The sequence below is a fragment of the Corvus brachyrhynchos genome, unplaced genomic scaffold (genome assembly GCF_000691975.1).
Source record: "Corvus brachyrhynchos isolate BGI_N302 unplaced genomic scaffold, ASM69197v1 scaffold136, whole genome shotgun sequence".
NCBI lineage: Eukaryota > Metazoa > Chordata > Aves > Passeriformes > Corvidae > Corvus > Corvus brachyrhynchos.
Window position 1 is genome coordinate 7,468,311 of NW_008239080.1, and position 27,469 is coordinate 7,495,779.

General features: G+C 35.8%; 1 protein-coding gene across 1 annotated transcript in view; it reads right to left on the reverse strand.

The window, feature by feature from the left end:
- Positions 1-432: 432 nt before the first annotated feature.
- Positions 433-27,469, reverse strand: part of MCPH1 (microcephalin 1) — a 124,995-nt gene continuing 97,958 nt past the window's right edge. The window contains exons 13-14 of the mRNA XM_017739214.1: positions 2,498-2,728; positions 433-700 (exon numbers count right to left, since the gene is read on the reverse strand). Coding sequence (XP_017594703.1) covers positions 638-700; positions 2,498-2,728 — 294 coding nt within the window. The 3' untranslated portion in view covers positions 433-637. The remainder of the gene's footprint in view (positions 701-2,497; positions 2,729-27,469) is intronic.

Genomic DNA, 27,469 nt, shown 5'->3' on the forward strand with positions numbered 1-27,469 from the left:
TACCTTAACTACACATCTGAGTGTAATTACTGAGTTTCACTTACTTTTGAAAACTCAGTTTAGAAGTTTACACCAGCAGGTGTGAGTTGAGCACTATGGGCAACCTCATCCTTTTACCAAAGAGATGTATTTAGCAATGGTCATGAAGATGTGGCAACATGGCCCTTCAGGTGTGTGCAAAGGCACTCGGACTAGAGGAGCCAACAGGATTCCTGCACCTGCCCTGGGAGCACAGCTCCTGCTGACTGCACCACATGCAGGCACACTCACCCACACTGAGTGCACGTGTTTTAGCTGCACTACAACATGACCAACCTTGTTTAAAGACTAGACGATATCTTTCCACTTCCTCCCAGTGAATAGTGATTCCTTCAAATTTTAGTTTTTTAGTTCCAGAAGGTCTTCAACAAATAAACAAAACGAAGATGACTTTTATTAGGGAAATACTTTATTTCAAAAACTAAAGATCTCACAAGATGAGCACTTGCACAAGTATTAAAAATATAGAAATCATTCCTCTGTATTTATAAGTATGTAACTTGCATTTTCTTGGGAACTTCCTTCACAGATTATTTTTTTTGTTGAATCCAAGCTAGGCTCACTTCCTTACAACCTATATGGAAGCTCTTGAGTTAGCTCACATCTGAAAAATATAGTTCTCCATAGGGCATATTGTATACTGAGTGATTGAATCTAAAATAAATTAAAAAAACCCATGATTATTTAAAATAAAATGCAGAAGAAACAGATGATAAAGCAACAATGTACTTCAGAGCAGTTGCTGGTATAAAGCAGTTTGGTGGAGCTGAGAACCCAAAGGGAGAAAATAAATGCGAACAGTCAAATGATAATAGTGCAAACACTTACCATTTACTTAAGTTTTAAAAAGGTGCTGTATTATTGACCTATGTGCTTTTTATTCTGGTCAACCTTGAGTGAATTTATTGGCAACTGGTATTAGTAGCAGAAAGCAGATAGCCACAAACCAACTGGATTGCAACAGTGAAGTGTCAAAGATTAGAAAAAACTTGATTGATTAAGACAGCAATTTATACATGACACTGTTCATACTATTATGCACACAGTTGCTGAGAAAGGGGCAGAGCTTCAAAGGTCTGTATCATTCCTTTAAAGCATCATATAGAAATATTTTTTCTGAGATTTGATGATTCATCAAATGAATTAAAACCCATTAGCTGGAGTATGACCATGCCTCATGAGCAGGACGTAGTGATTAGAAATCAGACTGCAAAAGTGAACTGAGAAATCTGTAAATGGCACAAAAAATTCACAGTCTTTTTTTGTTAGTGTGGCCTGTCCAGCTGCAGGTAGCTCATGAAATCCTTGACCTGGGATAAGGCAGACCTTCATAAGACCAGTGTAGGAGTGAGACACATGAATCCCACACCACTTTAGATCATTACATTTGTCCATCTGGAGCACTACTATAGGAAACTTTCGTGTTTAATTTACTCTTATTTTTAGTCCTGCACAAACCTCTAGTTTCATCATCTGCTCACTTTTTTTTTTGCACACTTGCTCTCTAAGTCTTCTTTGAAGCTGGAGAAAGGTACAATAAACAATGGCACCTTCTTACACCTCTCTCGTCAATCTTCACAATTTTATCTTATACTTTAAGTATGACATAAAATATGCATTTAGATAAGTATTTTTTCCCTTATGGATCACTTTTCCTTTCTTCTTTAATGGTATTTTCATCCAGGTTTTAAGTCATTATGATCTGACAGCATTAGAGGTCAAGAGATTCGGACTTTCTTGGCTACTCTCATATAGAATCAAGTCCTGTAGTACATTTATTGCTAGGGTATGAGTGAGACACTTCCTGGAGGAGTTTGACATAGCATATGACAAAAATTAAATCTCACTTTTTCTAAATAAGGTCCCTTTTTGGAAAATACCCTTGCTGAAAACAGAGTCAGTCAGACTGTGGTTGCAAATGAGTCAGAAAAATGATAGACTAAGAACTCCCAGAAATGTAACAGCAGATGTTAAAAAGAAACTTTTTGCAAGTGAAATAGAGATTGCAAAAAATTGTCTTTCAGATGTATAATGCAGCTTTCAGGACAATTTATCAGAGGGTGCCAGTCACCATATTTCAGTAGTGGTATGCCAATTTATACCAGTTAAAGCTACATCTAAAGTGGAAATATGTGCTGTTTTAGAAAGCATTTCTCATATAGGCATTTCCCCTTAATTTAGTGTGTTCTAAATGAAACCGTCATACAAAAGATAAATTCAAAAACATTTGAATGATGTTTGTTCTAGGTAAAATCAAAATGGTGAGTACCAGGACCATCATAAAGCAGTCTTAACTGTAAGAGAAAGTTCTCACCACAGAGACAACTTTCCTGAAAATCTAGCTGTGGCAGTTGGTTCCATTTGCTTCCCTCAGTTTAGTGAAATACTTACGATAATTTTTTAAATACATATTCTGCAATATTTTCTATAAGTTGAAGTTTAGTGTCTTATCTAATACCCATTTTTCCAACAAAGATATTATTTCCTGGTACTTCTTTCCTGTTTTTTTTCCTATACAGAGTTTTGCTTGACATAAGGCTTTACATATTTTTCCTCCTGCCAGCTGTATAGATTCAATTAGCTTTTTGCAGGATGGCTCACTGGTAGGAGATACAAACATGACAGGCTGGTTTGAAAAGAGATTCTGCTGGTATTTTCCTGTTGATAGATGATGCTGAAGCCTGCAGATCTGTATTTGAGGAAACAAGAAAATTAATTAACCAATGTGTTACATTTCCACTCGAAGTAAGACTAATCCTTGTTTTCCATAATTCAGAAAAAAAAAAAAAGATATATAATATATTAGTATAAACTTTACTTTTTCAAGTGTATCAGAAATTCTTGGGTAAAATATACAAAGAATTTGCTCTGCTTGATCAGTACAATTCCCAAACCAGAGTTTGAGATTATTTCATTATAGGGCAGACATTTTACCTATAAAATTTCTTAAAGCACTTGACAATATTATTTTTCACCATAGTCTTATATTCTTATGTTTATAACACTGTCCATTACACAGAAATCTTAAAAGATATTACAAATAATTAAAGTCTTGCAGTACATACACAACCCATGATAGCCTTTATAATATATAGTGTTTGTTGGTTTGTATTGGGGAGCTTTACAAACGTATGTAACTCGGAGTTTAAACCACTTTAGGACCTCTTTTGCCCTCCTGTGCTCCACAGATACAAACTCTATTTTCACTCAGACGTATGAAATACACAAATTACACAAATGTACTAGCACTCAGAGCAAAACATTTACTGTAAACCCTTTTGTCTCCACAAAACCAAAATAAGTTCTTTGTGTATGCTGTGTACCTTGTAAAATTTGATCATTGTAATAAAAATCTGCTTAATCTATATAAGGCAAATTTTCTTCTCTGGCAGAACAGTGTTCCAGCAATTAAAGCTTTAACTACAATATGCATAAAAGCAGTGCATACAGCAAGTGTACACATCATGGTATGCAAAATAAAGTTTTCATACCAAAATTAAAAAAAAAAGTTGTATTCTTAGCGTGAGGTTGCCATTGACCTGCCAGTGCAATGTATGTAACAGATCTGATTTTGTATCACTTGTCAAAGTTTGGAAAATTTATAATGAGACTGGAGTTAATTGTAAGGTGAGAACAAAAAGAAATGTTTCATATTATTTAATGCTTGGAATTTTTCATGCAGATGACAACATGAGCATGGAGGAAAGGTCATTTGCATATATCTGGTTTATATGAGACATCTGAATATGAAACTGTAGCCAGTGAGAAGGTGTAACTGGAACAGTGGAAGAAATTACCAGTCTTCCTCCAGTCCTGACACAAACATGCTGTGAAACTATAGGCACTTAAGAATCTAATGTGGTAATGTATGTGCTTGGCAGATGTGCAGCCAAAGTAAGAATCTCCACCTGATTTACAGGGGTTTATAAAGCCAAATGGTTCCATGGCATGTTCACAGAAAACAGTCCAAGTAAATTGATGTAGCACTTCTGATCAGTTGGCTAGAGAAAGATCCTGCAAAGCCTGAAACCCGTGCTAACGTGAGACTTCACAGCTCAGAGGCTCTGTGTCACTGGCCTCTGCTATTCTGGGACACGTCAATCCCAATCTGAATTTTGAGATCTCTTCCAACAATAAATAATTCAGCTTTCTCTGATTGTTAGCTCCTTGGTTGATCTCCTGAGAATAAAATTAGGTTGATTGTTTGCTTTCTGAATTCACTAAGTTATAAAGACAGTGACTGCTATGGATGAAGCGGACCAAAAAGACTCAATCACAAACTAAAAAATACCCTCTATTTCCTATTCCTTTGTGAACTTAGGTTTAAAAATGGCATGGCACACCTAATCCTGTCTCATGGAAGTCAAATAGCTGCTAAATAATTTTGTTGATCACAGGATCATTGCAGAGTTATACTGCAGACCTTGGAGGACCCAAACTTACTGAATGTATCCGATGGCCCTTCCTGCATCCCATGCCTTGCACGTGCAGATCTGGTTTTGGACTCAGTGTACTGCCTACCTCCATCTGAGCAGAATGCTCTTCTAGGAGTACCTGTCTGCTGGGCATCTTGGTGTCATGAAAAACAGAAAATTAATAACTGTACTATTTGAATGCATGGTATTAGATTTGGAATTCTCTTAGAGTACCATTTGTGATGGGTCTTGTGAGGCTTAGAGGCCATGATCACTGTCTTAAAAGGGGACAAGGTCAGGAACATAAACCACTTTGCAATCTGCGATGTACAGAGCAGTGTGATTTTGGTATTACTAGACTGCAATCTTTAATCTTAATTAATTAAAAAACTGTGCAATTGTGAAACTATGAAAGTGCTTGTTGTAAGCACTTTCAACAAATTAAAGTATGCGTTATAGTGAAAAATAAGAATCTCTTTGTATCAACCTCATAACAGCCTCATCACAAATGCAATGCCATCTTAGTTGATCTGACACAGAGCTCTTTGGAATTGTTTATTGGCACAAATCAGATGCATCTGATAGAAAAAAGACAATTCCAAAGAGAGTATAGTGCTAGTTTATCTAAAATAGATTAGATTTAACTAAAAAAGACAAAAGTCACACTGGGTTTGTCAACCTGAAACTCTAAGATTTTAAAGGTAAAATTTATTAGAATTGAGAAGATTTTATCTTAAGAAGGCAGTAGGACTTGTGTTAGATAGAAGACACAATATAAATTGTTGTGATCTGCTATTTCACATATTTTAGGGAATATGATTTAAAAGGGCTAATTGTATTCCTGCTTCCTAAAAAAAATCCCTTGAAAGGATTTATTTGCTGCCATTGTAATGAAAACTGATTTATATGATACATCTTCCTATAGAAACAGCTGTTGGATGAAATTAAAGCAAATGTGTTCATAGCTAATCATAAAATCAGGAAACCCAAATTTTAAAGACCTAACAGCACTCACCTCAGCCCATGTCCATAATTAGCATGCTTTATTTATTCATTCAGTACATAGTTAGAGTACCCAGAGAAGGGAAGTGCTGACTTGCCACAGAGCGGGTTTTCCTAAACTGCCTTTAATGCACTTCCATCTGGGTGCATTACCAGTGCATTGGAGAGAAGGACAGGGTAGGAACACAGCACATCCCATTGGGAATGCCAGAGGAAAGGTTCAAGATGGAATGTCATCTCTGCATATGTCTGGATCACCACTACCACTTCCCCAGTCAGTTGTCCCTGGATTTGCTCAAGCACACCAGGTCTACTCACAGGCCAGAGAGACAGGCAAAAATCACAGCATTTACATTCAGAGCTCAGAGAGGAGTGTGGAAGGGTAACTTTGCTTTCTGGCCCACTGGCCTGAAAGTTACACCGCTAGCCAGCTGCTGAAGGGCAGCCAGCTGACCACACAGGCTTTGGTGGGAGGATGAGAGGGCACAATCAGGCTCTTACCCCTGAATTGACTCAGCTGCCTTTGCAACATCAAAGCCTTTGCGGCACTCCAGGGGTGCTCCCAGCCCTTTGAAACCATACACATTTCATGCAAACTGTTACAAATAAATAATAATTCCTTAGCAGAGACCAAGCCTGGGAAAATATCAGATCCCAAAAGCAACTACTTCCACAAACTGTGTATCTATAAGTCAGTAGTTATGGTTACAGTTGTGTCAGTGCCTATTAGACAGCACTGATTTTTCCTTTCCAATGGTATTCTTTAGAAGATGGACACTAAAACAAAGTGTTATAAATACATCTGTTTAATTTTTTTTGGTAAGACTCTAACCATGAACCTCATCCTTTCAGCTGGATGAATGGCAGTAAGACACCTTTTACATGCATACATTTCTCATAAATGTACCATTAATTTAGTTGTTTGTTTGAACCTAAGTTTTAAATGGAAAAAAAAAATCACTGTTGAGAGAAGTAAAACTTAAGGAGAATGTTTGACAAATAAATAAAGCCTTTGCTATAAAATAAAAAAAACCACAAAAAAATTTCACCAACTATTATCCCTCCTGTGACTCATTTTCAATCCCCCGAGCAAAAAGAGCACATAGTGTAAAACCCCCTAAACTTTGTAGTTTTGTCTAGGACTGTATGAAAAAAGCTCCTGCTGGGTGAGGTGCCAAAACAAACAGAAAACTCCATAAACTCCATAGGAGACAGCTATCAAGTGCCACAAAGGTATTATCTCTGAACAATACCTGAATTCATGCAATATGTAATAAAATAATTATTTTGGATGTACTTGGAAATTTTTAAGCACTGAAACTGCTAATTTCCTATATACAGCACTCAATATTCAGTGTCCAAGCTCCAGAAAATAGCACATGAAGAAATTTCCAGTCTAAATTGCTATCAGAATAATAATACTTCACAAAAATGAAATGGAGAGTATCGTTGTGATTCATTAAAATTAATAGAAATTGTATTTGTAGCCTAGAATTGATAATGTGAAGTACTAGCTTCAAAAATACATATAATGTAGTATATATTTATATATATATAATCTTTTATGATTACACGTCTGAAAACTTGTGAATGCGCTGCACAATCAATGTATGCATTATTTATCTTCATTTTTAATTACAATTACTTACTAGAGATAAATAAATCTACAAAAACCCCTTATGATTTATTTTATCATTAATATTTGAGCACTTAATATAGTATGTATGAAATCATGGAAAGCTGTAGTTATGTCTTGGTTACTGTTAATCGCAAAAATAATTTATATATTCTATTAAATGCAAACAGCAGAAAATAAAATTGCAGACACCAGTTTTAAGAGAAAAGATTGTATATTTTATGGTTTATATCTATCCAAAGACTGAGTATTATTTCATTTGAAATTTATGAGAAATTGCTCATTTTCAGTAAAGAGAAAACTGACTGTTGAAATGTGAAGGATTAGTTCACTACTCTGCAAATACTAAATGGCAAAACCCCCATAAAACTGATGAACACCAAACCCCACAGGCCTTATGCTTTGATAATGTACACATTTAACAATAAAACACATATAAAATGGCATATTAATTTTAATACAGTTTAGTGGTGTTGCTGGGGAAGTATTAGGCTCCAAGATTTTAATATTCATAATATGTCAGTATGGATCAATATACTGTCTAAGTAATGTTTGCATTTTCAGTTACTATAATTCTTTATGAAGCCCTTGTGAGGAATGAAATCAAAATGATACCTCTGTTAGGAATCGTTACACTTGCACGGTGATATGCACTTTTGGACAGTCTGCCATTTAGTAAAAATTTTAAAGAAGAACACATAAGTGGAGCCCTGTGTATACGTAGAGATCAAGGTCTTACCTCCACACAAGTGGAGCATCAGCCTGCTTCTGATAAAAAGGAGGGTATTGCAGTGTGCAGACTTCTGAAAATACAGTTATCCTGCAGCGAGGAATTCGCAGAATCTGCAGGACCCTACAGGGATCGAGGAGGTTTGTGTTAACAATGCTGTACTGCTGCAAGACAAAGAAGAAATGCTTTCTTTTTCATCTTTCTAAATATCAGGTTTAATAGGATAGAAGCAACTAATCAAGCAGCAATCTATTTTTGAAGGAAAAACGTGTGCCATACATTTTCAACTTTAACCAAAAGCTCATAATTTAGTTTGATTTTTTTATTTTAGCACTTGGCTGAGTTTTTTTAACATGCTGAGAATACTAAAATTGAAATAATATTCACTGAAAGCTTTAAAAATTACACTGAAATGCTGCACTAGACAAATAAATTGGTGCTCTCCGGCATGAAAAGAGCATGTTAAGAGCTGGAAACAACTTCCTTCAGCAAGCAGTTTCACAAAACATAGATCCTCAGCTTTGAAGAATCTTGTCTAAGTTAATGGAACTCCACTGGTGGTGATTCAGGACCCCACTGGTTCAGGACACACTGCCATACTATTATCTCAATAGCACCCAGAACCTTCTTCCACTCTTTGGTACGACATGCATTTGTTATTGTTAGTGATGTTTTTCATTCTCAGAGCAAAACTCAGCTTGCAACATTCATGCAATGTTAATTACAAATATTGCATCTTTATCTCTGACTATTTATTGAAACAATGCTTTCTCATTGGTTATCGATATCCTTTGGCTGAAATAGAAGCTCCCTGTCTGTCAAGCCTTCAGACAGCCAGAAGTGAGAACATCACCACCCCAGCACATGCACACACAGAGAGATTGTGTACAGGAAAACTGGCCACAGGTTTCTGCAGTAGGAGATGGCTGGTGCTCCGAGCCAGAGCCAAAACTGGGAGAGGATGGAGTGGAAAATTTGGTCCAGAAAAAAGAAACCTTCAATGTCTGGTCTTGAAAAATAAAAAGGAAAGTAAAAGGAGAAATGGCATACAGTCAAGACTGTATTATCTGGAAAGTTCTTCAAAACAGTTTCTTCCCCTCCTCTGATACTCCCTCATATAAAAGTTTCCTGGCCAAGGCAAGGGCAAAAGGAAGAACACTTGAATCCAGACAATTTAGCTGATATTGTTTCTTTGTACTGAGTTTGGCAGACAACAGTGCTTCTCTCAAATCCCACAGACTGATAAGAAAAGTTAATTTCACCAATTTATTCTCTGGAAGACTGAGTCCCAGTGGGAATACTATATGAAAATGTTTGGCAAATAAATCTACTGTTTGGCGGATATTCAAAATTATACTGGAAGATGTCTGAGCCATTAAAAAAAAAAAAAACAAATTCACTTATTTTTAGTTTAATTTCCTTGTTTTCCAGAGATAAAACTATTTTTAAAAACTACATAATTCAATGTAATCAACTATAAATTAATAAAAACAAACCAGGGTAAAGCAATAAGTCTTTTCCCTTTTGAGAGTAACTATGACTTGCAAATCAAGGAGCTATATTTCCAATATATATATATAATTTAAAAACACTCAGATAATAATCAGTAAGATATGGTCACTTTACTATAACTATTTCTTTACAACTTCAAAAATATTCTGAAATAAATATATTTGCATTTTGTTTCAACACAAACTAATTATTTTTGAAACTAAAAAAATCCTTTACTTACAAATTAGCTAATGAAGGAAGGATTTTTCAGGACTAGAAATTTAAATCTTTCTTCAGAAATACCTCAAAACTTGTACTTCCTCCATTTTGTCTTATTTCAAGAGAACTCAACTGATACCATGCAGTGATAAGAATGCAAATTGAAATTGCAAAATTTTATGTCAAAATTGTGCAAATAATTACCAATTATAATTGGGCAGTGTTTTCCTCACCAGAATATCAATAAAGCAGCCCTGTTCCATGCCTCATGCCACAGTAGTGTATGAGTGTGGCACATGCACCTCTGAGCCCTGCACCAGTGGCGTACTGTGAGAGTTACATGTACTACGTGTGACAAGTCCCCAAGAATCCCAGTAAAATTCGAAGGTAGAAATCTTTCACATCCATACACAATCTAGTCCAATGCTTATCTTCTCTCACAGTTAGAAAGCTTTCCTTAATGATATAACCTAAATTGCCTCTGATGCATTTTCAGCCCATTATTTCTTGTCCTAATGCCAAGGGACATGGAGAATAATTTCTTCTTTTCCTCTTTGCAACAACCTTTAAATATTTGAAGACAGTTATCATGTCTCCACTCAGTCTCCTCTAGACTAAACAAACACAGTTCTTTCAGTCTTTGCTCTGGGGTTATATTTTGTAGACCTCTGATAATTTTGTTACTCTCCCCTGGATTTTTGCCAATGGATCCCACATCTTTCCTGAAGTGCAGTGCCCAAAACTAGACACGGTATTCCAGCTCAGGCCCCACCACTGCTCTCTGCACACTGCAGAGAGAAACAATTCATGTTTCTTATGCTTAGCATTCCTGTTAACACATCCTTGTATGCCTGCTTCTTTTATCTGAGTATGACAGAGGTTACATATATTGGTTCAGATCCTCTAAAATACCGAGCTACTCTTTGGGCAGAAATACTGCATTGTCACTCTGCACGTGATTATTTCTCTGCCTTTGCACTTGTCTTTACTGAACTCCATCATACTTATTTCTGACCATTCCTTCTATCTCTCAAGGTTATTTTAATTTCAATCTGTTGTAGCTTAGCCCTGATGGCAGCTAAGCACCACAGAGCCACTTGCTTCCCCACTCTGTGGGATGTTGGGAGGGAGGAAATTCACAAGGGTGAAAGTGAGAAAACTCAAGAGGTGAGATGAAGACAGTTTAGTAATTAAAGGACTGACAGAGTGAATCTCCAGTTCCACTACTTTAGGTCATGATTAATCAGATTTTACAGCCTGGTAGCTTAGCAAAAGCCTAGACAATAAATAACAGTATAAGGATGGAATAGTTGTATGTTTTATGCCAATGGTTCCTACATGTGCTGGTGTGGTGGACTCATTATGTTTATGACAAAGAGCTTATGTGAGCATATATGGACCTTCTGTGCAGGACATCTAAGTGAGCAATGTTGAATCTACCGTTTATAATCCAGCATTATTGGTAGGACTCTCCAACTAACTCAGTTTGTAAATGCATGCTAGCTCGTATGTCTCAAAAACACAAAGGAAACAAAGCAAGAACAGAAAGTTTCTTCCCTTGATTAAGCTGACAGTTGAACAAAAGTAGTTGAGACCACATACAAAGCAAGAAAATCTCAGCCTCCAAATAATTTGATTTAGACAACCAGCCATGACTTTAAAAGATATGTAATATATACATGGACCTATTTTTCCTCACAGCTGACAGAGGCCTATTTTTGATGGATCTATCCTCACAGGACCTTTGGCAAAATGATGCTTACATTTTTACTGGCAATTTTGAAACTAATCTGTAAGTCATTCCCATTGAGTGTACTTTTAGTTCTCACAGTGGAGCAGCCATCGGGGCACAGGCTGTGCTCTGTTTGGATGGAAAACACTCAGAAGATGAGCTCGGTTCTGGGGAGCAGGCTGGAACAAGCCCAGGGCCTGAAGTGTGTGTGGTGCCCATGGTGCTCTCAGCACTCACTCACACACTCTGCAGATCCCTTTCCCTTTGTCTGGATTACTGACTCCTAGACACAGGCACCAGAGAGCATGGAGTCACTTCTGGCAGATGTAATGGGGTAGCAATATAGGTATGGGATGCTTCTTTCAAATGGAATTATTAACTACACAAAAATAATGACCTCAACTAATTGTAGCCTATCTTTTAACAGTTGCAACTTACCCATATTGGTATCTCATAGTTCATTCTCGTACACCAACAAGAAGGAGAAAGATTAGTTGTAGTTTGGCATTTATTCCCTCATATTGCAACCATTTACCCATATTTTATATAAGGTATCCTCTAGGCTTACTGAAGTCTCCCAATCCACATAAGGCAAATTGTTTGTTGGATTTTTGTTTTAAGCAGAACAGTGCCTATTGCATGAGACCAGTATGTTATTAATTTCAGCAGTGTAGCTTAAGGAATGAAGTATTAATGAAGTAAATAGCAATGTTTAATCATATGGGAGTAAACACATCTGCATTTTCACAGAATACATTTCCAGATAACTATATTTCAGTGATGAAAGACCACACTGAAACAGAAATTCCAAGAGCTAATAACATGCTGCACTTAATGAAAAACAACTTGATACTCCCCATGGTTAAATACTACAAATAATGAAGAGACAAGGCTTGGAAGCCCAGTATTTGCATTAAATAAAAAAATTTAAAAATTATAAGCTCGTTTCAACTACCTTAGGTTTTTTAGATATTGAATCATTTTGGACAGTCCAACTCTTTTTTAATCAACACAGGATACTGTGCAGTGAGTTTCAAGAATGACATTTGTTTTGCTGGCTTAGGGAAGTGGGGAATCCTTCCATTTGCCTTTAACAGTAAATGTTAAATCCAGTGCTGTCAACAGATTTGCTATACCTGGCAATGTGCAGATGAATAATACTTTGATAAATAAAAGAATTTTCTATTCCAGTAATAACAAAGTGAGTGATCTTGTTGAAAGGAAAAGCCTGGCAAATGTGAAGGGTTACATAGACGATCCCAAAAGGCTCATTCCCAAAACAGTTGTATTAACCCATAATAAAAGTAATCTTAACATTAAAAATAATTGCTAGTTTTATCTTTAAAATATGAAAATGTGAGTCCTTTTGCTGTGTCTCAACAGGCTGAAATGTTTTACGTGAAGGCAGAGTACATTCTTCTCTCTACTTCTCAGTTTTAGCTGAATGCCATTGCAACGCCCAGAAGTAACTCAGTGTGTGCCAAACATGAATATTTTTAAGCATCATTTGAGTTTTAGAGGCTACAGTAAGTGATGGGAACACAATCGTCTTGGGAATCTACAAATAACTTTGAAAAAGCTCATAAATCTGGCTTTCATGTTTTGGTTTTCAACAGCTTTATGAAATATGTCAAAGCTTGAACGCAGTGAATTCGTTTTCCTTCAAATTTCTGAGGGCTGACTTTTCTCAATCTTTTTTGATATGCTGCAGAGAAACAAATAAAAAGGACTTGGCTTTAAAAAATCAGGCATTGGCAAATTAGTTTTTTTTTAAAGTTGCTTTCTCATTTTAATTTTTTTTTGATATCAACAGAGGAAAAACTAAGTCAGGCAGCCTAAAGTATTTCCTCATCAAAAAAACCACAAAATGTTTCTGTTTAGCACACAATATATTACAACATACCAGACCAAATATTAACGAAAATGTGATGTATAATTAAAAGATATTTTTTTCTTAAATTGTTTGTAATGACTAAGCACAACAGAAACCTGGAGAGCTGCATTCAGAAGTCCCATGCAAACTCTCTACTTAAGGGAAACACATGCACTACAATGATAATTAGCAGGGAATGCTTGGTTTCTAAAATATGAACTAAAGGGTCAGCTGAAATTACATTGAAGTCCAACAGAGAAAAGTCTTTAAAACTGTCTGAGAATCACAAAAATGAGTCCACTCAAAAAGATTACCTGGCACCACACATGGTGCCACTGCTGTAGAATGCTGCCAACTGCAAAAATAGACCTGATTTGGGTTGCTCTCAGAAACTCCCAAAAGAACTGCTATCGTGATTACCTCTGGCCTATAACTTCCCTGAGTAGTACTCCTTGGCAGGAATACCTCTTTATGTGTAATAACATCTCCTCTTCACTTAATCTATGTCACAAATTGGAAGATCCCATAGGAAGAACGGAAAGCAGAGACATTTAATCCTCCAGCACTAGAAGTAGCAAGTGGAGTTGCCAGCACACGCAGAGCAAAAAAACCCCCTAGGTGTTCAAATATTTGACCAGGTGCTTTTTATCAATTACGTTTTAAAATTACCATTTCTCAAGAAAAGTTTTTTGGAGAGGACCATTTTCTTCATAGGGGCTAAACAAAAGACATGATTAACGATTTATATTTGAAGATTATTTTCATGAACTATTGTACTTTTTAACATGACAATAATATAAAAACTGAGTATATTGCAACAGCAAGCTGGGACGGTCTTCTATACAGCTGAGGGAGAAATATTTATGTTGTGAATCTAGAGTAAATTTAAAGCTATGAAAATTGGTAGAGTAATGGCTGAGTACCTGACACTAAATTTATTCTCTTTGCTCTTCTTATTTCCCAAGTTAAGGATGAGCATTTGAAAAGGATTTGTTTTAATGAAGTGAAAAACTGACTTCACAAACCACAGTGGCAAGTTGTGCATGGTAACAAATTATGCTCTTCTAAAAATAACTGATTCCAGTATCTGCTTAAGGAACTGATGCTTACCAACTTGTGAGCTAACACACCAAACACATTTACAGAGGATTGCCCTACTGTTTTCTTCTTAAGAGTTTACAGGAGGCAGAGCAGACACTGTGTCAGTAACCTGATCAAATGCTGGAGGAAAATAGAAGTCTAACGTTGCTGAGAGCAAGAAGTTTGAAACATAAGCCTTATTTAGAATATAATCTTACTCCTGATGAGGATTTCAGATGTATTTGGGATTTCAATATGTAATAACATTTCCACTTTTTTTCTTTTCTATCACTTATTTCTAATTTAACTTTTTTTTAATGACAAAGATAATGGGACAATATTAATTTGACTTATTTGATATTTGCATTTGGTCTTGCAGGAACTGTCTTAATGAAGATAAAATAAAATTATGATTCTAAAGGTGAAGCTATTGAAGTGCAAATCTGAAGTGGCAATCTAAAATCAATTCCCAAGAAAGTCCACTTCTGTTTACTGAAAAGGTAATGGTGATCTTCTAAAACCCCTTTTTTTAAAAAAAAAAAAAATTCTTGTAAATTCCATATGGAATTTGGGTTTGTTTTAAATTTGAGTGTGACAGTTATGATGCAGTTAAATGCAGAGAACTAGGCAGACTTATTATGGTAGTGGACTTTCAGTGACTTCTTGTGCTAGCTGGGCAAAGTTTGTAGGGTCAAACTCCTGACCCGGTCCCACAGGATCGAGTGTCTACTACTTTCTAGTCTATCTGGATTTTACTGAAGTGCTTTAGCTTTCGTGATAGCAGAAAGCCTTTTCAAGAGACTGTCATTGCATATGCAAGCAGTTCCAATTTGAAAACCAAAGGATACCGAGCAAGTACTGTACATAAAATATGAGCAACTGGGATTTGAGCTTACATGCAAGATAAATACTCTGAAGCACAGAAATAGTCACAGTCTTCAAGCAAAACTACTAGTAATTTTTTAGTCACACATCTGGATATCTTAGATACAATACAAATGGTCAACAACAACTGTCCTGCCAACTAGTTTTCTACTAAATGTATGTAAATAAATATTTTTCATATCTGGCTCCTTCCCAATCCAGAATTCCCACTAAAATCCATGGGAATAAGGTGGGTGTATCAGGAATACAGCTGTAGTCCTTATATCAATGCAAACTCTCATGATGTAACAGAAGGTACTGTTTGTTTGCACACATACTATACTAAAGTATATATACTAGTCAAAGAATGAGGGAAAATAATCTAATCTAGCTAGTCCTGCATAAGGGAAAAAGTTTAAAAATGTCCTGCACACTTACTGGATCATGTTTCTATTTTTATTTTAAAATTCTGTTAGGTTTAAAATTGAGGTGCTAACATGGTAGTTCTAATGCTACCCATGGAAATTTTCTCAAAATGACATTATTGATTAAAGTGTAATGCATTTATCCTTATGCTGTGGACTGATACTGGGAGAGCTATAAAGACATCATTGCTCAGACTGTTAATGGGGGCAAGAACTCACTGCACAACACTGGAATACTCCTGGGGTTAAACAGAGAAACAGTAATGATGTGATTTGGAGGGAATTCAATAAATCCTTCTTATTAAGAAAAGGCCAGTGTCATACAGAAGGACAGGGAAAGCTAAATCTTCCCCTGAGAAGATACACACATAAATGCCAAAGTGGTTTTTAATGATTTCACAGCTAAACAAAACTATATGGTATTGTCATGCTCTTTTCTGCTATATAACAGACCCCTTATTAAAAACAAATATGACAATTGAAAATTAAAGAATCCCATACTGAACTTAAAACCGTAGTTTTATCAATTACAACCTTATCACCTTACCACCTTATTACTTCTCCAGTTTGAAGTAAAGCTGAAATCAGGTATGAGGGGACTAGAGAAGGAAAAATCAAAATACTTTGACTAGGCAAGTTTTATAATATTTCATAAATAAAAGGAATACATCACGTCTCTTATGCTCATTAAATGTTGAATATATTCACTGAGACACACTCCAGTAGAGCCAGCATGATACAGTCACAAAGCATGCACATCAGGGTGACAGCTAAAAAGCAACAGAGAGCTTTGCACATAATCTAAAACTAAATCTGTATGTAATTTCCTTCCCTTTGTTAATTGAAGATTAAAACTAAATCAAGGGGAAGCCTTCTATGAGGCTACTTCCAACAACAGATGACTCAACTAGCACCTGAGAATTTGTTGTGCTTGTGTGTACTGAGGTTCTGAACTTCCTGTTTCAATAAAATACCAAACAAGTTGTGTTTCCTTTACAAATAAGCTATTACATCAAACCCTGTTCCTATAATTTCAGTTTTTGTCCACATTCCAACATTTTCTTTGGCAAATGTAGAAACATTCTAATTAAAGAGAAGAGAAAAACAAGCATCATTCATCATGGTAAGAATGAATGCTCAAGAGAACATCCTTACTGGTTACTTGTTCATTCAGTTTAATTTGGCTTTTAAAGTGCACTTAATTATGGCATGCAGTTCTCTGAGATAAAACATGGGTAACAGGGTTTCCACTAATATTGTCTCGTGAAAGCTATTAAAGGTAATAATTCCTCTAATGCCATACAAATGTAATACCACCTGTGTAAAGTAATTTAAAAATATTTTTAGAATGCCATAATACTTGAAATACAGTATTCTTTGACTTATCATTTGAAATTTTTTAAAGTGGAAATGTTCCTGTGTTTTCCTCAGCATGATCTATAAGATAAGAGAAATAAGAATCCTTTCCAATGCCCTCTTTCCTTAATTTTCAGTTTTTGTTAATGTTAGATTTCAGATGAAAGACCTCTGTCTACTTCATTTGCAACTAACCATGAGAAAGACAAATTCCCATGAAAAGGTAAATACCAGACCTGCAAGCACAGCACAATGTAATTGTCTGCTTAAATACAATACAGCCTATACATTACATGTGGTTTCTTGCCTAAATTTATTTAACCACAGAATTGGAAGTGCTGATTCACCAAGGCAGAAACTCAAACTTAAAATGACACTATAACAGGAGTTATAATTAATCAAACAAATGTCATTTTGGATAAGACCATGTGCACATTGTATCTTTATGGAGAGCATTGCTTCTTTGTCTTTTAAATCAAAGGCTTCCAGGAAATGAAGTTAAAAGCCCAGTCAGCTGCTCAGGGTTGTGTTCTAGACAAATCCGGAATTCAGTAGAAAAAACATCCACTGTAGATGGTTAAAGTCAGTAGAGGGTGCTGAAATCTTCTGGTAAAAAAATAACCACCACAATGTCTGCAGCACCCTCCAAAGGCAGCATGAAAATAGAAATAGTGCAGTTAATCCTGGAAAAACTGTAAGTTTGAGAAATTATCTCATCAAAAAGGAGAATGACTTGGCAGTGTTGTTGAGAAGCCAGCATCCCAAGAGCAGTGGTGAGATGCTCTAGGGGAAAGCACACAACAGGAGATCGGATGGCAGTGTGCGCTCACAGCCCAGAGAGCCAACAATATCCTGGGCTGCATCAAAAGCAGTGTGACCAGCAGGGCAAGGGAGGGGACTCTGCCCCTCTGCTCAGCCCTCTTGAGACCCCACCTGGAGTGCTGCATCCAGCTCTGGAGTCCTCAGCATAAGAAAGGCATGGAACTCTTGGAGCAAGTCCAGAGGAGGTCACAAAGGTGACCAGAAGGCTGGAGCACCTCTCCTATGAAGCCAGGCTGAGAGAGTTGGGATTGCTCAGCCTGGAAGAAGAGAAGGCTCCTGGGAGACCTTAGAACAGCCTTCCAGTACTTTAAAGGGGGCTACAGGAGAGCTGGAGAGAGACTTTTTACAAGGGCATGTAGTGATAGGACAAGTGGAATGGCCTTAAGATGAAGGAGGGTAGGTTTAGATTAGATACTAGGAAGAAATTCTTTACTGTGAGGGTGGTGAGGCACAGGAACAGCTTGTCCAAAGTTGTGGATGCTCCATCCGTGGAAGTGTCCAAGGCCAGATTGGACGGGGCTTTGAGCAACCTGGTCTAGTGGAAGGAGGTGTCCCTGTCCATGGTGGAGGGGGTTACAGCGTGGTGATCTTTAAGGCCTCTTCCAACCCAAACCATTTTGTGATTCTATGAACCTCCAGGAAAAAACCAACCAAAAAAATCCCGAACAAAAAACCAAAACCAACAAACAAACCCAAAGCAAAAAACCCAAGAAAAAATACTGTCTATTTTTAATATCAGATGAACCACTATGTGTCCTTCAGCATCTCCTACATGAGTAAGCAGCAACCAGCCCAATCCACATCACACAGAGAATAATAATAATGGGACCACACTGTTGTACTGCTTCAAGAAGCACATCTTTTGTTTCATAAGTATGAGCTTAGCCTGACCAAAAACCCAATGGGATGGGACAAACAGATCTTTCAATTATTTATGCCATTCCTATTTTATAGTTTCTCTTCTAAGCCACAATCGACTCAACTATATCGTTCCACATAGTAAAGGTTTGTGCAAAACTTCTTAATTAACATCATAGTTATCTACCTCCTTCATGTTAGACTAAACCCAGAACTTCAATAACAGCACTCAATAAAAACTGTAGAGTTTGGCTCTGCTTTGTGTTGAAACTGCAGCTGTTTCAAGGTGCTTATAAACGTACCTTGATTCAGGCAGGAATCTCTGAGGCCAGGCAAAACTTTTGGTAGATCACTAAAATTTTGGGACAAATTTTTCAGTTTTAACATGGTAGTGAGGACCCCTTTAAACTGATTCTTAAATGTGTATTTCCTTTGATTTTAGAAAGTTAGTAGTAAACAAAATTTTTACACTTTTTGCCTGGATTGTCCAAAACATATTAGTCTAAAAGATAGATACTAATTAATAGTTACTATTAAAACGGCCAAGAAAATCCCATCCCATTCAGACTACCCATAAAATTCCTGTCCCTCAGGCAAGCATACTGCTGTTAGACTTCTCTCTCTAGAATAGATCTAAAAGCAGGCATGACATGCAGCAAAGACTGTTGAAGGTGACCAGAATCACCTGCCTCATCTCCACAGGTAAAAGTCTCTCATGTGAACTTTTCTGCTTGAAATGAATTTGATAAAGCCTCCAGGCCACAAATAAATCTGGTAGAATGAAATATGAGTAAAGTGTGACCTTTCAGTCAGATTGGGAAAAAAAAGAAAGGACAGAAATATTCTTCTGAAGATCAAAAGGTCCCTGGTGCAGACACCATCCTTTGTTTTGGTTTTATGTTCAGTGGAAAAAAATAAAGAAATACTACCTTTGTAATAGTAATATACTGACTAGCAAAGTGAGGCTCTTTTTTCATTGCAGCCTCTGGGACCAACTTCAGGCAAATATTAAATAATACTTTTTAAAAATTATAAATATAGACCATCTTTTAAATACTTCTGATAAATAACTTCAATACACAAGACATAAATCATTGTAAGAAAATCATGGCAGTGGAACTTCTTGCCTTTGAAAAAACCTCCAAGGTCTACAACAGAGTCTCATCAACACAGAATAAATCACAAAACAGTAAGAACAAGTACAGAAGTATGTTCATATACAAAAACATATACTCACAAGCACAATAAGTAAAAATAATTGCAAAGTAAATCAGCTGAAGATGGAATTTAGTTTGACAAGTATCTTATGAATACATTTTAAAATTGAATTTTTTGGTGTTTGTGTGGTTGGAGCAAAGGTATGGGAGTTAGGAACCAAAGGAGCCTATTAAAATGGTTATATCAGGGAAACTAAGTAATAGGACAAAATCTGGCACATATCCACGGAGTATTTTCTTCATATTAGCTGTGAATTACTTAAGCCTCAATTTTGGAGGACAGAATTCGGCAGTTAAGACTGTACCTTAGGCACACTTATAAAAGTGCCTGAGAAGACAAGCTGTATCAGCTAAAATGTACTAAAATGTAATGCTCTCAGGAGATGTAACTGAGAAATATATTCAGAAAAATATCAGATCTGTAGGCCATGATCCTACCCTGCAGTGATATTGCCATGGACTTCAGTGTCATATTCTCTTCCAAGAACATGAACAGAGTTCAGTACAACCTTTTGCTTATGATTAAATGAAGAAACAGCAAGGAATTTATTAAAAATAAGGGAACTTAAATTAAATAAATAAGATTCACTTTTGCTGGAACCACTGAATGACATTGTGTTTTGAGGGAGTCAGATTTGTAACTAATTTTATTGCCTGGATATATTGTACTACAACTATAATAAACAAAAGCCAACAAGAGCATCTCAACAACTGTCTCCACTAAAACTGCCAGACCAGAAATTTTCCCTTCCTAACATAGCTATAAAGGGGTCCCCATAAAGTTCCACCATATTTTGGCTTCTTCAGCTATTCCATCTACAACTACTGTTAAACAAATGATAATATAATGATAAGAGCCAATAATTCAACACATTTTTCCTCTTATAAAACAATTTCTTGATATACACATTCTTCTGTGCTACATAGAAGCAGTTCTCTACAATTTCACCTTTTAAATAAATGGAATGTATTTTGAACTGACAGCATTTTAACTATTACAGATAAACACTGCATATAAGCCTGATTTACTGTTATGCAATAAAATATACATAAACAAATAAAATACACATAAACAATTTCCTTCTACCATAACAAGTATGAGGATCAAGTAAGACAAAGCAGGATTTCTGAAGCTTTAGCTATATAACCCCTGTGGGGCTCCAATGGCTTAACCAACAAAAAAAATCATTATATGCAGGAGCCAGGAGGTTTTCTAGCACATTCTGGTCTCATGAAACCCTTAGTCTTCCATTTTGTTCATATATGGAAGACAGAAGACCACTTTTTCTGTCACTGCCATCCATACATGTAGTAGGTTTCACTCATAAAATACTGAACATGTACAGAGAAGCCTTTTTCACTGAATGATAAAGGTATTTAGATGGCAGTGACTAAAACAACCATGATATTTCTAGGCATTAGGATAATATACATTACTTACCCTAGGAAAAGAATATTAAAGCTAAAAGCTGATTATTAGCATCAAGCACTTTTGCAAAGTGTACGTGACCATCTGCCAGTGAGCTTGTAATGAATCATGCAGGCAAACACAATCACAGTGCAACATCCCCAGAAGAGAAAAGAAAAGGCACATAAACTTAACCTTTTTTTTTCTACTCTGGAAATAAGATCAAAGTAAAACTTTGATTGTGTTTTTAAATGATAACACAGTTTCCCCATGTGCTGATTTTCTAGAAGTGCAAGATTACAGTTCAGATGATAATGTAAAAGCATGTGTAATGCACATGTAATGTGTTACAATTGCAGCAAAGCAGAAATTTACCAAATCTACATCAACAGGACAACATAAACCTCTGTTCTTCCTCACAATTAATATTAGCTGCAAAGATGACTGGGCCTGGCACTGTTCTTATTACCTGTATACTAGTTTCAGCTTCTTTACTGCAAGCTTTGCTTGCTCTTCTGGTACTTTGTTATCCCAGTATTTCCCTTTTAAACACATCCTAGTGTTTCTTTTCATTTAAGAATTACGTCCTTTCAAGAAACTCTGAAAACAACCCAAAAGCAAACAAACAAAAACTGCATTTTTGATTTGTGAAATGTATTCTATGTTTATGTGCAGAGAAAATTCTGGGCTGGAACAAGCTGTCCTGTCAACACTTAAGACCTTCTTTTAGCAAAAAATTTACATTCACTCATTTTTCATTTCCATGTTAGTCCAAACTAGTCAAATGCAGAGAGGAAACTGGTGGCATACATCACAATTACAAGCAAAGTAACCAGTGAAAAGTTTATATGACCAAAGTGTACCAAGACAGCAAGATCCTATTAGGGAGATATATGAGGCCATCGTACTACAAGCAAGGACTACAGAGTGGTGAAAAGGAATTGTAGAACTGATTTTCATCCTGGAAAAATTAAAAATGTAGATAAAACAGAGGTCTTTTTAGAAGCTAATTGGGGTGTTAGAAGTTATTTTTAAGTCATTGCAGGACATAATTGTGTGCTCAAGCGCATAGATTAAGCACATCAGCCAGAGAAGCCACAGAAGTAGGTGGATATCCTTCCCAAAATGGGCTCCTGAGCAATAATCAGATGCATCCATAAAGTCCAACAAGTTTCTAAAACTGTTTTATCTGGGCTATTTTGTCTGAGTATGCTATGTATATCTGAGTATACTACATCTTTAAGAACAACTTTTGGATAAAATTGGGCTTTTTACTCAGCATGTCTTTGTAAACTAACATTTAAAGGACATATTCCACAAAAAAACGATGCTATGTCTTCCTCCTTCCAGTTTGAGCCAATTTCCCCGGTATGGAAGCAGGATGTACTTCAAGTTCTCATGTCTTCACTGGTAATAAAGGATAAAATTAGTGCCAGGCTCAACAATCTGTCTTTATTAAATAAAAATAGTAATTTACATTCGCATCCTGAATATGTAAAATTTCCTTTCTTTCTTGTCTGTAGCAATGTATCACATACAGGGATTATTCCAAGTTTCACAGATGTAACATAGACAAAGCAACAGCAGTGGAGTACTAGAATATTAGGGAAGCAGCATATAGCCTGCAGAAAGTGATAGCCTAGTAGGACCTTTTCTAACTTAGGGTGTCTCACTAAAGTGAGACAATGCCAAGTAGGTGATTTATGCCATCTCTTGTAATATAGTTAATTACTAATACTGAAAGCATGATAAATGAAGGTAAATATTCTCAGGTTCTTTCCATGAGACTGGGAGTTGAAGTGCTTAAAAAATCCTCCACATGCATTAACCTGAACATTATAAAATTTCTACCTACAGCCACAGTAAGTTTTAGCAAGTGAAACCTGGATGTGACTGTGGATTGTATGGTAGACAGGACACCCAATTCCAGTTTAATTTGAAGTTTTCTACAGCATCTAAGGTGTTGAGAGGACTTGCTTCTCATTAGGTATAACAAACACATACATGGCAATAAAAAGGAGTTGAACAGTATTAGATGTATAAATAGATACAAGAAAACAACATCTTGAAAGCAATGCCAAATATGTAGACGGTATCAGTATTTACTTTTACATTCTGGAAATGTGAAAGGAAGGCCTTAAAATGGGACTTTGGAATTTACATTTCTGGGACTGCTAACTGAACTATACAGAAACCAGGATTCTGGCTTTCAAAATCATGCTAAAAAAAAAGGTTTTTATTTATTTGCCGCTTTCTATTGCCATTTTTCAGAGGAACATTTTCATGCTTCTGTAACCATGAGGAATAGAATTATTTCCCCTAAATTTAAGCTATCATTTCTTTCTTAATCTCATTAGTTCACAATCTAGGACATAACAGACCAAAAGGACAGAGTAACATAATCACTGGCAACACTGAAAAACAAGGTAAGATCTTTCTTGAGAGAATTTGTAACAGCTGCAGTTTACATTTCAAATACAATCTAAACTACTCATGCATATTAAAAGACTCTTAGGCTTTTTCAAACTCATAGATCAGAGATACATTCTTACCTAAAGATGCAAAGGGAGACACACTAGGATTTTTGGAAGTCTCTAAACCTACGCTGAGAACTTTTGTCATTCATTTATGAACATTAAACATTTTAAAGTTTTAACCACAAAGCATTTTAAAGTACAGAATACATGGCTATTCCAGCTAGAGACATTGTTAAAAGTTAAATATAACAGCTGAGACCAGAGTAGAATATAAAAATTAAAAACAGAATAAGGTTTTAGTAATCACTTATTCCTCTGGTTCTATTCTCCTGCCTGTAACTTTTATTTCTGCTGAGCTTGGCAGATGTCCCACAGAATGAAGGATGTCCAGTATTACACAGTCAAATCTCATGTCTCATATGAAAAGCATATGGAACATGGCTTTCCACGTATTTTCATTGAAACCAGGCTGGTTTTCAGATGCCTAGTAAACTGGAAAAATGACACAGTGCATACATGGATAAAACCAGCATGTACAGCAGATGCACTACAGTGTATTTGACGTCCATGTGCAAAGATGTTGCACAGTCCCAAACTGTCCTGTATTTCAACAATTAGTATTTAGGATTCACAGCTTTACTTTTATAGAAGAATATTAATTAAAAAAAAAGAAGAAAAAGAAAAGAACAAGATAAAAAATCCTCTCTCCCTTATTTCTAATCCTGAATATATTAATTTCTGTTTGTCTTCTCTTTATTAACATTACTTCATTCCACCAGCTGTGATATGGTGCAATACTTACTAAGCCATCTGCCAATTCATTTTTTTTGGAAACAGGTGCCTCCTTCTGACATGGAAGAGCCAGAAAAGAGATAGAATTTGATGAATGAACATTTAATGAATTTATGAACACTGAGAAATCAATGAAAAGGAGCCAAGTGTCACTTATTGTAAAGCCTGATTTACAGCAGTCATGAAAGCCAATATTTTAAGTAGTGGTAACACCTCTTGAAAATGCTTCCAGTTGTTTAACTAGTCTACAGAATGTTTGGTGAGAAATCTGTATCTTTAAAAAAAATTCTCACTGTTTAAAGCTAATGCAAATGTCAACTGCTTGAGGATTCACACATTCTGGTTTATTTTAAAAATACACTTGTATTTCAAATAAAGACAGTTCTTGGCTACTGTTCATGTCATTAACAGTTTTAAAAGCCTCTGGCCATCCTCTGTAAGCAGGCACAGGGTATCTGCAAATTACAATAATGCAGAACAGACCCACGTTTTGTTTACTTCAGCAGCTTCTGATCATTTTCCACGACAGACATATCACAAAAAGGTTCTGACTGATACTAGGAAAGTCTTCTAAATGAGAAGGCCCCAGTTCGCCTTTAAAGCATCACTTTTTTTCTTAGTCCTTGAGGCTATCAGTTTATTGAAATAGCTATCTTAAAAGCAAGTGTTATTTTTCTTTATTGGGTGTACTGTAGTCTAAAACTGTGGGCCAGCAGAGTTAGGTCAGAGTTAAGTGAGTGCAGATTTTCTGCCCCCATTGCAGAACCAGCAAGGTAAAAAGCAAGTGAATACAAAGGAGCCCACTTCACATGAAATAAATGTTCCAAAATAGAGGTTTTAAAAGTAGAGAAATTTGTGGCTTGTTAAGTTCATGATGTCCATGAAGTGCATCTTAAAAAAAATTATTCACTAATTAAATTATTATTCACTTTAAATATGTTTAAATAAGTTTTCTTTGTAAAAAAAATTCTGAAAACAGAAGTAGCAATTAAGCCATTGATAATTGAGAATAATTTGTCTGGTTGCAAACTTCTCAGTCAGCCAAGAAGGTTTTCATGTGGGCAATAATAGTCTATGAAGCACAGCCTCACTCTGATGCTTTTAGCAATTGGAATAGCTGTATTCTTTTGCATGTAATTGATGGAATTAATAATATAAAATGAAGTTGTCCCAATATTGCAAAGAAATCTGAAACTATAAAAATTTCCAATATGAAACCCGCTGCTGCATTATATTGGAATAATTGTGCTTAACAGTTTGTAGGCATTAATATTAGCTTGTGCCTGATAGGTTTAATTTTATGTCTGTGAGAAAATGCAAGAATTATTTCAAATATATTAATTATATTTTTATCATCTGAAGAGGGATATTTTTTTCCTGTAAGCACTTTTCACATGGAGGTCCAACATAAACATTTTTCTTTCTTTCATCAGAGTGATGAGGTTTGATGAGAGAAATTAAGAGATGAAAAAGCTTACTAAATCACTTAATTCATACTGCTGCCAGTGCAGGATTTTCCATTTTTCAGTGTTTTGCCATCTGTATTATTCATACAACAGGGATTCCACCGCTCCTCATGAGAGGCTTTTCTACAGTCTCATAGATCTTAGCTTCAGAAGATATATCCTTATACTCTGTATGAAATTAAAACAAAGTTTAGGCCATGACTCCCTACAGTTTCCCTGCCTGCTGTAGTCCTACCTGGAATACTTCACAGCTGGCCAAAAACTCGGTCCATTGCTAGTCCATCCTTCCTCAACATGGGCTGCACTGGGTTCCAGAAAAGTCCCTGCTTAAACATTTCAATTGACATTTACCAAAGTAAGTGCTCTTAACCTTGCAAAATGTGGCCACAGTGTAAAAGAATTATCTTTCCAGGGTGAATAATCTATTTAGACCCAATTTCTTTCTGGCTTGGTTTTTTTTTAATCAATTCACAGTCCAAGTGAATCCATTACCAAAAGAGAGGCAAAACAATAGTTTGGATACAATAGTCTGAAAACTGTAATAAAATGAAAAATACTGATAATATATTAACAACAGCACTTTAAGATGAGACAATAAAACACATTTGAAATCTCCAATAACTGTCACTTTTTTCCATAAGTCTCATGACATTCATTTCACCTAACTTCTGGTGCTGACATCTGAACTTGTTACCCAAGAGTCTCCTTCTGACTAACAGAGAGAAATTTCTCTGACTCCACAAAGAAATCTTGGTTGACCTGATTTTTGCATTTAGTCAAAGAAGGGCACCTTAACACCCTACACAAGGATACAATCTTCATTAATGCAAAAAGAAAATATTCTAAGCTGGCTGAGTTAGGAGATACTGTAATTTCATGACATCATCTAGTAAATATTTTAATGCATGGATTTTGCTTTCTAAAAATGATACTCAAGTGGGTGAACAGGCAAAGGAAGGGAGAAATTAGTAGAACATCAGCTGATAACTAATTTGATGAACTAGAAATAAAGTTATTTATGTTCAAGAAAATGCTATTTGCTGGACATTGCTATTAAGGCTCAGGCCACATTGCTGAAACAGTAACAAATCATAATGTTTCATTTAAAACCAAAGGTGAAGCTTTATTAATTATTTATAATAGAATTTGATCACAGATTTGATTGAAAATATTGACATAATATTCAAGTAAGAACATACAACTACAAGCAAGGTGTTCTATAATCAAGTTTAAACTCAAGCTAATAAGCTAAGATTGAACTAATTGATTTGTAAATGAAAGTCACTTTGGCTGTGGCTAGCCTGAACATGGAATCACATTCAAACAATACAGAGATCACCAATGTTGTCTCCAAATTTCCTGTACATATACTTCTAGTGAGACAGAATACAAATTTTTAAAGATTTGAATTTCCTGTGTAGGGAAATTACTCAAGTAATAATTCAGATTTAGATAAAAGTCCAGTAAAAGGAATTTCTAATTGGTTTGTGTTGGGAAGACAATATCCCAGTTTAATTATAGGATACCTATAAGAGATTTGACCTTGTCTACATATTCCACTGGAGAT